We start from the raw sequence: 13,157 nt of genomic DNA, 5'->3' as shown, positions 1-13,157 counted from the left end.
AGGCTAATTACTTTAAAATATTGTATTGGTTTCGCCATACATCTATTTTAAACTAAATTTTAAAATTTTTGTTTAGTTAGTTAATTATGCAGTTACTTTTGCCTGTGCTAGATCTCCATCGTTGTGTGGGTTCTTCTCTAGTTGCAGCGAGTGAAGACTACTCTCTAGTTGCGGTGTGCAGCTTTCTCACTGTGGTGGTTCTCTTGTTGTGGAGCACAGGCTCTAGGGCTGTGTAGGCTCAGTAGCTGTGGCACATGGGCCTAGTTGCTCTATGGCATGTGGGATACGGGTTCGATCCCTGGTCGAGGAGGATCCCACATGCCACAGAGCAACCAGGCCCATGGACCACCAGCAAAGCCCCAAATGAACTCTTACATGTTCATGAAAGTGAGCACCAGCTTCTATATTCCCAGCACACTGGCATTCTCTATCACTTTACCACAGTATCATTTAAACTCTTTTCACTGTCTTATCTTAATTATTGGTTTATTATTTTTTATTGCTGTCTCCCACACTAGAATATCATCAGTGAGACGGGAATCTTAACTTTTTTGCTCATCATAGTGTCCTCTTTAATAAAATAATGTCTGGCACATAGTAAGCACTGAATAGATTACTTGTTATATGACTGAATGAACACACATTGATGAGAAATATCAATTCAACATTACTTTCATTTTTTTTATTTTTTTGGCCATGCCACACAACTTGCAGAGCTTCACTCATGTCTCAGAAGTAAAGAATCCACCTGCCAGTGCAGCAGACACAGGAGACCCAGGTTTGAATCCTGGGTTGGGAAGATCCCGTGGGGAAGGAAATGGCAACCTACTCCAGAATTCTTGCCTAGGAAACCCCATGGGCAGAGGAGCCTGGCAGGCTACAGTCCACAGGGTCACAAAGAGTTGGACACAACTGAGCAACTAAACAACAAAACAACTTGTGGGATCTCAGTTTCCCAACCAGGGATTGAAGCTGTGCCACAGCCTGGAATCCTTAAGTACTCGGCCACTAGGGGGAACTCCCTAAACATTATTTGTAAATGATCTACATAAGCAAGGAGATCAAACCAGTCAACCCTAAAGGAAATCAGTCCTGAATATTCATTGGAAGGACTGAAGCTGAAGCTGAAACTCCAATACTTTGGCCACCTGATGCAAAGAACTGACTCACTGAAAAGACCCTGCTGCTGGGAAAGACTGAAGGCAGTAGGAGAAGGGGACAACAGAGGATGAGATGGTTGGATGGCGTCACCAACTTGATAGACATGAGTTTGAGCAAGCTCTGGGAGTTGGTGATGGACAGGGAAGACCGGCGTGCTGCAGTCCATGGGGTCGCAAAGAGTCAGACACAACTGAGTGACTGAACTGAACTGATAATGCTCAAAGGATATGCTAGGTGATGTACCAAGTACAGAATTAGTCACAGTTACCTATTCAGTTATTTTACCACCTAATGGAAGAGCAGCCCAAAGAATGGAGGAGGCAAAAAATAGATGAACTTTTGCTTGAGGTTGGCAGGTAAATGATGAGAGGTTATGTCCTACCTGTAGCCACACCAGAAGGTGAAAGATCTCATGCAATTCCAACAACTCAGTTACGTCTAACAGATCCTAAAATTCACCAGAAGTAATGTGTACTCTGGGATATCTTTAATTAGGACCAACCCTGCTTTTGACTTTGACATAAAGTTTGCATGTTGTTTTACATCTGAGGCAGAATTTGCCACCTGGTAATGCTGACAATACATGGAATAAATAATATCATCTTCCACTTATTGAACTCTTTCATACTCCATGGTTTTTTTAAACCCACTGTCTTACTGATTTGTTATAAAAATGACAGTTATTATTTTTCCCCAGTTCACAAGCCCCAAAACTGAGTCTTAGGGAGCTCATTAAATGGTATCACTGTAAACCACAGCATACATGATTCAAACCTCATGCTTTTAATACCTCAAAATGCTTTATAATTAATCAGCTGACCTCGAAGGGACGAATCCCCCGACCAAGGGACACCTCTCTACCCTAGTGTACCTTAGCTCTGGAAGTTTGTAGAATCAAATAACACACACCAGTTACTTGTGACAATGTTTGCAACCATAACCACCTGGTAGCACTTTTGTGATAGTCCCCATCATTAAGCCTGAAAATAGTGTAATATATATGTTGAAGTGACTTAAAGTTAGTTTTGCAAGATTCCTCATGATAATGGAAGGGACAGAAATTGCTGACTCATGCTTTCTTTGTAGAGGCAATTTTTGTCATCTATCTAAAGCAAATATCCAAAGAATGATTCAAAATATTACTTCAAAGTAAAAATATCCTTTGCTGTTTCCTGATGTCTTATATCCTTTGTTCTTTAATTTATAGGTGAATTCGGACAATATAAGGTAATCAGATCAGATCACATCAGATCAGTCACTCAGTCGTGTTCGACTCTTTGCGACCCCATGAATTGCAGCACGCCAGGCCTCCCTGTCCATCACCAACTCCCGGACTTCACTCAGACTCATGTCCATCGAGTCAGTGATGCCATCCAGCCATCTCATCCTCTGTTGTCCCCTTCTCCTCCTGCCTCCAATCCCTCCCAGCATCAGAGTCTTTTCCAATGAGTCAACTCTTCTCATGAGGTGGCCAAAGTACTGGAGTTTCAGCTTTAGCATCATTCCTTCCAAAGAAATTCCAGGGCTGATCTCCTTCATAATGGACTGGTTGGATCTCCTTGCAGTCCAAGGGACTCTCAAGAGTCTTCTCCAAAGGGAGTCATAAATAACTAAAATCTAATATTGCCCTAGCTAGATAACCAATATCAAACATAAAAATAGTGCTGTGATTGTTACTGTTGCCACTTTGGTGACAAAGAAATAACTGGCTTGAAATCAAGGGAAATCTATAAGTCATTCTCTCTGGAGGGTCAGGCCATATCTAATGCTTTATTTGATTTACTCTGGGAGCTTTAGTGGGAAAAGAATTAGAAGAAAAATATCTGCGGGATGGAAGGTCAAGGAAACTAGTGCAATAATATTTTTGTGTTCCTTGCCCTGTCGACTTTTTAAAAGGTAAACGTTACTATATTTTCTACATGGAAAAAATAAATATATTATATAAAATTTGGAAAATTTATAAAAATAAAAAGATGAGAGAATGAGTATCTTCCACATTTCTGCCTCCCCAAAAGATAATCCCTAGACTCATTTTGGTGCATTTTTTCTAGTTATAGATTTTAAAAAGTATATTTACATAGTTGTGACCATATCATAAATTCAATGTGTTTCTTAAAGCGTATTATAAAATGATAATAACAGACAAAATGATCAATATTAATCTTTGAATGTATGACTATACTTTAGTTTGAATCACAGTAGGTTGGATATGGTGGGGATTTTGTTCAGTTAAGTTCAGATCAGTCACTCAGTCATGTCTGACTCTTTGCAACCCCATGGACTGCAGCACACTTGACTGCAGGCATCCCTGTCCATCACCGACTCCCGGAGTTTACCCAAACTCATCTCCATTGAGTCGGTGATGCCATCCAACCATCTCACTCTCTGTTGTCCCCTTCCTTTTATTTTATTTATTTTTAAAACATTTATTTGGCTACACTGGGTTTTAGTTGCAGCATGTGGGATCTAGTTCCCTGACTAGGTATCAAACCTGGGCCCCCTGCATTGGGAGAGCAGAGTCTTAGCCACTGGACTACCAGAGAAGTTCCAAGAGTTACTTCCTTTGAAACTAGGAAATGATATCATAGTTATCTTGCTTAGGAAAAATTTAAAAATTAGCTTGTGTTCATATAGTCCTAACATCTCAGAATGCAGTATTTTGTCAGCCAACAACCTGAAATATTCACTAACAGAAGGACAAGGCCAAGGACTATGACAGAAAAACTCAGATCTCTATGAGACCAAAGAAATATAATTAGTCTTATCTTCAGTGAGCTTTAAAGCTCTCTGGAGAGAGAAGAACTCATTAAAAGCTTTTGATAATGGGAGTTATAAATGCAGGTAATAAATACTCATTATATTTTGAAAATCTCATGTATAAAATTTAAAACTGAATACTGCAATTTTATTACCAAAAAAAACCGTTGTATCACAAGCTACATTCTCAAAAAATGTGGTAAATCACATGTGTTAAAATGATGTAATTAATAATAGGCATGATTTCATGACAATAAAAGGTTTTACTCTTTCAAAATTGGTTGCTTTCAAAGGCTGAAGACATAAGAGTAGTACATGTTCATCACAAACTATTATATAATAATGGCAATGATTAAAAACTGGAAGTAACTAAAATGTCTAATGATAATAGATAAACACATTATAATATTCACTTTTCATGGAATAGTCTGCAACCATGAAATACGGTGTTCGATGAAGAATTTTAATTACTCGGACAAATGTTTGCACTGCAATATATGTTAAAAAAAAAGTTCTGATGGATGTCCATTGCTTGCAGTGCATATACTGTTTCCTTTTTAGAAATGAGATCACATTGTACATATTTGATTATAGTCTACTTTACTATTTGTTTAATAATACAATTTTTTCCAGCCATTAAATATTCTTCTACAACAAAATTTTAAAGATTTTAGGGTATTCCAATTTTCAGACAAAGCATAATTAATTTTACCAATCTTCAATTTGGGGACCTTTAGATTTTTCTTTTAAAAATAATGCTTTGAGGAAATTCCCTGGTGATCCAGTGGTGAGGACTCTGTGCTTCCACTGTCAAGGGCCTGGGTTTGATTCCTGTTCAGGGAACTAAGATCCTGCAAGCCAAGGGGCCAAAATAATAATAATAATGCTTTGAATCTCCCTTTCTCTCTCTTTTTTTCTCTCCTTCTTTAAGCTAAATTTTTAAAAGTTGAATTTACATATGAAAATGTATGTACATTTTATGTCTTTTGATTATTTCTATATCTCAGATTCAGATATCCCTCAAATCTTTTTTACTTTTAGTTGCCAGAGCTCTAACTTCCCTCCCCAATGCCTAGAGAATGAAGACATCAACCGCAGAGTCATATTCCCAACTAATGCTGTTTAGCATGGGCAAATACCTTCATTGCAATTCCATTTTATTACTTTGTTTACCACAAATTCACCACATGCTTGAGATTCAATCCTTTCCCTTTTCCCTGCTGTCCAAGATCAGTGAGGCCTCTTCATCTTGTCTGTCTATACAGCTTCCACAACTCTGCCAACTGCAATTTAATACTTGACTCATGCACACTTTCTTTCAAAGCTACATGTTTCTCCTTAATGGGGAGTAGTCAGTCCAGTGATCCATATTTCCTGGATACTTGTGAATGATCCAGAGAACTTCTCTAGAAGTTCCTCTTCAAAGCTTTAAAGAGTTGCACCCCATTTCCTTGGTGTTTGAAATGTATATCCCGATACACTATCTCCGTACCTGACCCTTAGCAAGGAGTACAAAACTATCTTTACTTCAACAGCTTGATAAATGAGATCTTTAAGCTGTTCTTTTTTTAAAAAACACATAACATATTTATTTTTAATTAATTATTTATTTATTTTGGCCATGCCTTGTAGGATCTTAGTTTCCCCCACCAGGGATTAAAACCGTGCCCCCTGCACTGGAACCACAGAGTCCTAACTACCAGAGCACCAGGGAAGTTTCCCTTTAAGCTGTTCTAAATAAAAGAGATGGCATATTCTAGACTGTCCTGAGGATTTTATGGGGCAATATCACCTTTGTGATGCAAAACTATTTCCAAGAAGTAGGTTTGATGTATAGACACCTTTAGGACATGATCCCAATATTTTTCAGCCCTCCAGTTGACCAACTGTGGTTTTAGACACAAAACAGCTCTTTATCTCAGAGTTGCTGAATGGAATTGCTAAATACATCTGAAAGCGGGTCACAGTCAATGCCTGTGCCTGATGGCGGGTCTTACTCTGTCCAGCAGATCTTGTCCAGCAACTCCTTCATTGTCATCAGGTCCCACTGTTCTGCAAGGGGTGCCTTCCACGGGGCATCACTGGGAATCTACATTCAGGTGATGATTCAGAGGGGAAAAAACAAATGCAATTTTCCATTTTAAATAACCATTTCAATAGTATTAAAAGCTCTAACTTAAAGAAAATTCCAAATTCCCTCAATGGTGGTTTTTATTGCACAATCCACTTTTTATTCCTATTCACTCAATCCATATTTAATTTATGCTAACCTTTCCTCTACCATAAATGGAGGTGATGTTGTAATCAGGCAGTTTCCAAATAACTACTAAGTTACTAATTTAGAGAGAACAATTCAGAAAGTCAACGCCTTAACAAAGATCAGTCAGTTGCACCAAATCATGTTTAAACTGGACCTTCAGGTGTGTTTACTCTGTGTGTGTTTACTTAGGAGATGCAGGTTTGGGTATGGTGATGACTCAAAGATCCAGAAATCTTATTTGCTATTTCTGTAAATTAGAAACATTATCACAGGAAAGCTGAATGATATAAAATCTTCCCTCCCCCCACACTGGTAGTATGCAAATAGGAGCCTGTTGGACATCTCATTCTTTTAAGGGTTAGAAACAAGTTCATTCATTCATCTCACAAATCTTTACTGTGAGTCACTGTGCCACACAATGTGCTAGGCATTGGTGACATGTTTCACCGTCTTTCAAGGACTAAACTTATCATGAAGAATACAAATGTCATCAAAGAAGCTTGTGGAAGTTTTACCTCTCGTCCCATGTCATCCATCGTCCTCCAGAGGTTGTTATGATCTAGGTAGGTGATAGGATTCCACACAGATGGGAATGAGCCCCTGAAGGGGTAGGATTTGCCCTGTGAGATACAAGATATTTTTCAAAGGAAACATTTACTTCGATGGAAGAGTAGTTAAATATGCTAAGCTGTTAAATAGCTGTAAGCAAAATCATGTTACCAGTATGTGCATGCTAAGTCGTTTTAGTCGTGTCTGACTCTTTGCAACCCTATGGACTGTAGCCCGCCAGGCTTCTCTGTCCATGGGATTCTCCAGGCAAGAATACTGGAGTGGGTTTCCATTTCCTCCTCCAGGGGATCTTCCCCACCCAGGGATTGAACCCAGATCTCCTAAATCTCCTGCATTAGCAGATGAGTTCTTAACCACTAGCACCACCTGGGAAGCCCCCTATCAGTTTGTGATAGATACTCAAATGTTTTAGTTCCTTGTGTCCTCAGAACTTAACTTTTAAGCATAAACATTTCCAGCAGAATTCTCTGTTACTAAATAAATTTGGTGCCACACCCAACACAATAAAGAAGCTTCTTTCTGAAACTAGAACTCTTTCCATGTAAAATATAAATGCCAGTACAGAATTGAGGTTACCTAATCTCATTTGCCAATGGTACTTACAAATATCTCAGAGCCAGGATATCCCTGCATGGTCAGAAAATGGAAACTATAAATATTATACAAGTTAGAAGGGGACGGAAAACCAATCGCAACCCTATGGACTGTAGCCCGCCGGGCTTCTCTAAGGAGAAATATCTCTAGGGAGAGCCACAAAAGAGGGCCCAGAAGGTTTTTCCCAGGAATAGATACACTAGGTCAACACAGGAGTTCCCAAAGATCAAGGTCAAAGCAAAAAGAAGAGACAACTTAGGGAGTTCCCTGGTGGTCTAGTTAAGACTCCTAACTTTCACTGTCATGGCCCCAGGTTCAATCCCTGGTTGGGGAACTAAGATCCTGCAAGCAGAGTACAGCCACATGCACAATAACAGATGACTTCAAGGATCTCTCTGTGACACGTTTACACTGCCTGGTGCTTCCAAGAGAGCAGGGATACCTCAACACAGAAATAAAAGGCATATATTAATATTTCTGCAAAGATTACTAATATGGCAGCATGTAAGTCATCTCTGGCAAACTTAACTTGTTAATGCTGGAAGAAAACTACTGTTAATCACTTTTGGTTTATTTGAAAACCTGAGTCAGGCTGTGTATTCTGGCATCATCTTGCAACCAAATTGGAGTAAGTCAAGGTCCACAATCAACCCAAATCTCACAATAATCTCAGTCATTCAGCAAAGTTTCATCTCATACTGATTTTGTGCTCACAGAAATAATTTTAATTACAAACTCTATGGTCATATTGATCTTTTCTCCAACAAGGTCCTAAGGTTCTCAGGGAAGAGTTATCATATAGGCTTACTTTTCTTCTTCTATTAGTCAAGATTCTCCAGACAAACAAAGCCAATCGAATGTGTGTGCATGTGTGTGTGCATGGGAGTGATGAGAGAGAGATTAACTTAATTTAAGGAGTTGGCTCAGGCAATTGTAGAGGCTTGGCAACTCCATAATCTACAGGGCAGGCTGGCTGGCTGGAAACTCAGGGAACAGTTGCAGTTCAAGTCCAAAGACCATCTGCTAGCAGAATTCCCTTTTCCTTGGGGAACCTCAGTGTTTTTCTGTTAAGGCCTTTAACTGATTGGATGAGGTCCACTCACATTATGGAGGGGAATCTGCTTTATTCAAAGTCTAATTTAAATGATAATCTCATCTAAAAAAATACCTGCACAGAAGCATCTAGAAGAGTGTTTGATCAAATATCTGGGTATTGTGGCCTAGCCAAGTTACACATAAAATTAACTGCTACACATTTCAGCCGACAAAGAATCTATCTGTAGTGCATGAGACCCAGGTTCCATCCCAGGGTCGGGAAGATCCCCTGGCAAAGGGAATGGCTACCCACTTCAGTATTTTTGCCTGGAGAATTCCATGGACAGAGGATACAGTCCAGGGGGTCACAAAGAGTGGGACACAACTGAGTAAAACTTTCACAAGGTATAATTAACATACAATGAAACTATTTTAAACGCACCATTTGGGAAGTTTTTGACACACTGTGCGTACCTGTGTAACCATTATCACAATCAAGATATACAACATTTCCATCACCCCAGAAAGTTCTCTCCTACCCCTTCCCAGTGAATTCCTATTCCCTTTCTGCCCCCAGACAACCACTGATCAGTTTTTTGTCACTATAGATTGGTTTTGCCTGTTCTAGAATTTTTTTGTTTTTTTTACAAATGGAATCATGCAGTATGTATGATTCCACATTTATCTGGCTTCTTTTGCTCGACATGGTGTTCTTGAGGCTCATCCATGCTGCAGTGGTCCCTTTTGATTGCTGAGTGTTTCACTGTATGGATGCACCATGGTTTGTTTATCCATTCCTCCGCTGATGATTATTTCCAGTTTTGATTCATTGTGAATAAAGCTATTACAAACATCCTTGTTTTTTTGTCACACACACACATATGTATTTTTTTTCTCTTGAATAAATGCCTAGGAGTGGAATGGCTGAGATGCATGATAGCTGTACATTGAACTTTTCAAGTTTAATGGCTTCCCAAAGTGATTCTACCACTTTACATTCTCACCAGAAATGTACTTGCTCCACAGCCTGATCAACACTTGGTTGACTTTTATGCTTTAAGTACCCTTTTGATTTTAGAATATTAGACTTATGGAGAAATTGCAGAGACAGTACAGAAAGTGTCCTATACCTTTCAACTAGTTTTCCCTAATGCTAATATTGGACATTACCACTGTACATTTCTAAACTTGGTTCCACAGGAGCATTCGTTGCAAAGGACATGTGGGTCCCACCCCTGCACTGCCTCTCCAAAGCTGATTGACATGGAACAAGTAAGTTGCTTGATCTCATTAGGCCCTATATATCAGTCTTTCCAACTCGACAACTCTTGGCCCCATCATCTTCCTCCAGGAAGTATGTCCAGATTACCATAAACAACCGGGTTAGGGGGCCTTCTCCATGTCCCAGAGCTCTCCTGCCACTAACTCCACTGCACCAATGTCATTTGACCACTCTGTGTTACCCACTGGACTCTAAGCTACAAGGTCACACACTCTGGAGCCAATCTTACGATCAAGTCATGTCTCTGCCACTCACTAGCTGTGTTCAGCTGCTTAAGCTCTCTGTCCTCAGTTTATCCATGTGTAAAATGGGATGACAGTCACTACCTCATAGATGTACTGGAAAGATGAAGTGAGATGACTCACGTGAGTTACTCTGACAACTGGCATATTGTCAGTTCTCAACAAACAACATTGCCGTTATTCCTGCAGCAGTTACCACTGCTTTAATTATTATTTTTGCATGTCTAGGACCTGTGGGCATAGACTGTTGGCACACAGTAAGTTCACAATAAATGTTGGCTATCATCTCAGGTGTGTGACCTTGAACTTACTTATTTGACACACAATGTCCTAAATTCTAAGAAAGATCTTTGGTCTTAGTCCTTTTGGGCTGCTCTAACAACAACAACAAAAATACAATACACTGGGTGTTTATGAATAACAGAAACTTATTTCTCAAAGTTCTGGAGGTTGGGAAGTTCAAGGTCAAGACACTGGCAGATGTGGTGTCTGGTGAGGACCAACTTCCTGGTTCACAGATGACCATCTTCCTGCTGTATCATCACACAATAGAAGAGACAAGGGAGCTCTCTAGGTCTCTCTATAAGGGCACTGATCTCATTCATGAGGACTCTGCCTTTATGACCTAATCACCTCCCAAAGGCTCCGTCTTCTAATTCTATCTCACTGCAGGTTAGGATTTCAATATATGAATTTAAGGGAGGGCACAAACATTTGGTTTATAGCAGGTTTCCTATGCTATTATTAACTTATTTGCTTTTAAGTTCCCTCCCCTGGCCCCTGCAGGTCCCCACTATCAATACTTGCCCCCTTTCCACCACACACCAGAGATGCACTTATAAAAGGAGTTAAGAGATAGAACTCCCACAGTAAAGAAATAGGTCAGGCTACCTCGCAAAGACAGAGTACACCCAAGGCTGGCACTTGAAGACCTCTCCCTGGACTCTTTGGGCCTTCTGCCCACAGGTAAAGGAGATCAGAAAGAGATAAAACCACAAGCAGGTTGAATAATCACCCCTTAAATGGGAAGAACAGCCCATTTTTGCTGCAAAATCCTTTAGGACCAAGAATCAATTCAATTCAGTTCAGTCGCTCAGTCGTGTCTCACTCTTTGCGACCCCATGGACTGCAGCATGCCAGGCCTCCCTGTCCATCACCAACTCCCAGAGTCCACCCAAACCCATGTCCATTGTGTCGGTGATGCCATCCAACCATCTCATCCTCTGTCGTCCCCTTCTCTCACCTTCAATCTTTCCCAGCGTCAGTGTCTTTTCAAATGAGTCAGTTCTTCACATCAAGTGGCCAAAGTATTGGAGTTTCAGCTTCAACATCAGTCCTTCCAATGAACATTCAGGACTGATTTCCTTTAGGATGGACTCGTTGGATCTCCTTGCAGTCCAAGGGACTCTCAAGAGCCTTCCCCAACACCACAGTCCAAAAGCATCAGTTCTTCGGTGCTCAGCTTTCTTTATAGTCCAACTCTCACATCCATACATGACTACTGGAAAAACCATAGCCTTGACTAGATGGACCTTTGTTGGCAAAGTAATGTCTCTGCTTTTTAACATGCTGTCTAGGTTGGTCATAACTTTTCTTCCAAGGAGCAAGCGTCTTTTTATTTCATGGTTGCAGTCACCATCTGTAGTAATTTTGGAGCCCAAGAAAACAAAGTCTGCCACTGTTTCTACTGTTTCTCCATCTATTTACCATGAAGTGATGGGACTGGATGCCATGATCTTTGTTTTCTGAATGTTGAGCTTTAAGCCAACTTTTTCACTCTCCTCTTTCACTTTCATCAAGAGGCTTTTTAGTTCTTCTTCACTTTCTGCCATAAGGGTTATGTCATCTGTGTATCTGAGGTTATTGATATTTCTCCCAGCAATCTTGATTCCAGCTTGTGCTTCCTCCAGCCCAGCGTTTCTCATGATGTACTCTGCATATAAGTTCAATAAGCAGGGTGATAATATACAGCCTTGGCATACACCTTTTCCTATTGGGAACCAGTCTGTTGTTTCATGCTCCAGGACCAAGAATGGAGGGGAAGAAATTAGTAGTCAGACAGACAGGTTATTCAGCACTTTGTGTGTGCTTGTTTTCACAAACACTTTGGTTCTGCCAGAAATCACCAGCAGATGACTTGAAGAAGCATGTGAGCCCAGCACATTTGGTTAATTGGTGTCTGCTCTGTCACTGCCAAGGTCTGCACCAACAGCCACAGCAGCTCCTGGGAACATAAGAGCAATGGCTTCAGAAACTGGGAACGTCCATCTGATGCATGTGGTTTGGCCCAGGAAAAGGTGAAGAACAGCTTTTGGGTGAGGGCAGAGTTATCATGACCTGCACAGAGAGCCCCATCCAACAACAGTGACCTATTTCTCCTTCCTGGTTAACCTTCGACCCATTGGGAGATGGGTACCTCTCCACTATCCCTCCCTCCTTTCTCAAGGATAACACCTTTGTAAAGCACACATCATAGGGAAAGGATATGACGGAGGTGGGTGGGGGGCTTCCAAGACTGCACTTGATAGATGCCAGATTAGCAGCCCAGTTGAGACATCACCCTCATTGAAGGCCAGGCATTCAACTGGGTCCTACAGTGGGGGCTGCACCAACAGCAATCATTCCGGCAACGCGATGGGGTCAGAGATCAGCTGCCAAAGCCCTCCTAAATCAGGAATGCTCATAGACAGGAGGTGTGTTCAGAACTCTAAAGCCAAAACCAAAGTGAGAAGTGACCACCACAAAGAGCTCTGTGTGAGTAAATGGAAACCAAACAATGTACAAAGAGTACCATGATGAAGAAGAATAAAACACTTTATCCTTTTTATGTGCTCATTTACTGACAGTCCTTGGTGTCTTACATGCAAGCAAGTAGCACCTTAGCTAAGTTTATAAAAGTGATTACATCCTTCGGTGTCTTTGGGGTACTATTTCCAAGATGCACAGCAAACACTCAAATCCATGGATTCTCAAGTCCCAGGGCTGGCCCTCTGTATCCATGAGTTCTATATCCATGGATTCAACCAACCACGATCATAAATATAATACATGATCTGTGGTCGGTTGAATCTGCAAACATGGAGAGCCAACTGTATTGTTGTATAAGATTACAGAAATCTTATGATGAACCCAGGAAATAACTATTACTAGAGTCATAAAAACTCAAATCTTCAAGCTTCAGGGAATAAGTAGGGGAAGTAGGGAAAGGTCTAAATTTATCTGACATGACCAAAGATACTGTGAGAGTTTTGTACCT

General features: G+C 40.5%; 1 protein-coding gene across 1 annotated transcript in view; it reads right to left on the bottom strand.

The window, feature by feature from the left end:
• The window catches only part of MAOB (monoamine oxidase B), a 118,808-nt gene that overhangs the window by 24,547 nt on the left and 81,104 nt on the right, over window positions 1–13,157 (bottom strand). The window contains exons 4-5 of the mRNA XM_055564551.1: window positions 6,694–6,798; window positions 5,916–6,007 (exon numbers count right to left, since the gene is read on the bottom strand). Coding sequence (XP_055420526.1) covers window positions 5,916–6,007; window positions 6,694–6,798 — 197 coding nt within the window. The remainder of the gene's footprint in view (window positions 1–5,915; window positions 6,008–6,693; window positions 6,799–13,157) is intronic.

This window comes from Bubalus kerabau, chromosome X (genome assembly GCF_029407905.1).
Source record: "Bubalus kerabau isolate K-KA32 ecotype Philippines breed swamp buffalo chromosome X, PCC_UOA_SB_1v2, whole genome shotgun sequence".
In the NCBI taxonomy this organism is placed as follows: Eukaryota; Metazoa; Chordata; class Mammalia; order Artiodactyla; family Bovidae; genus Bubalus; species Bubalus kerabau.
Note: the sequence above shows the minus strand (reverse complement) of the source record. Positions and strands in the feature narration are given on the sequence as shown.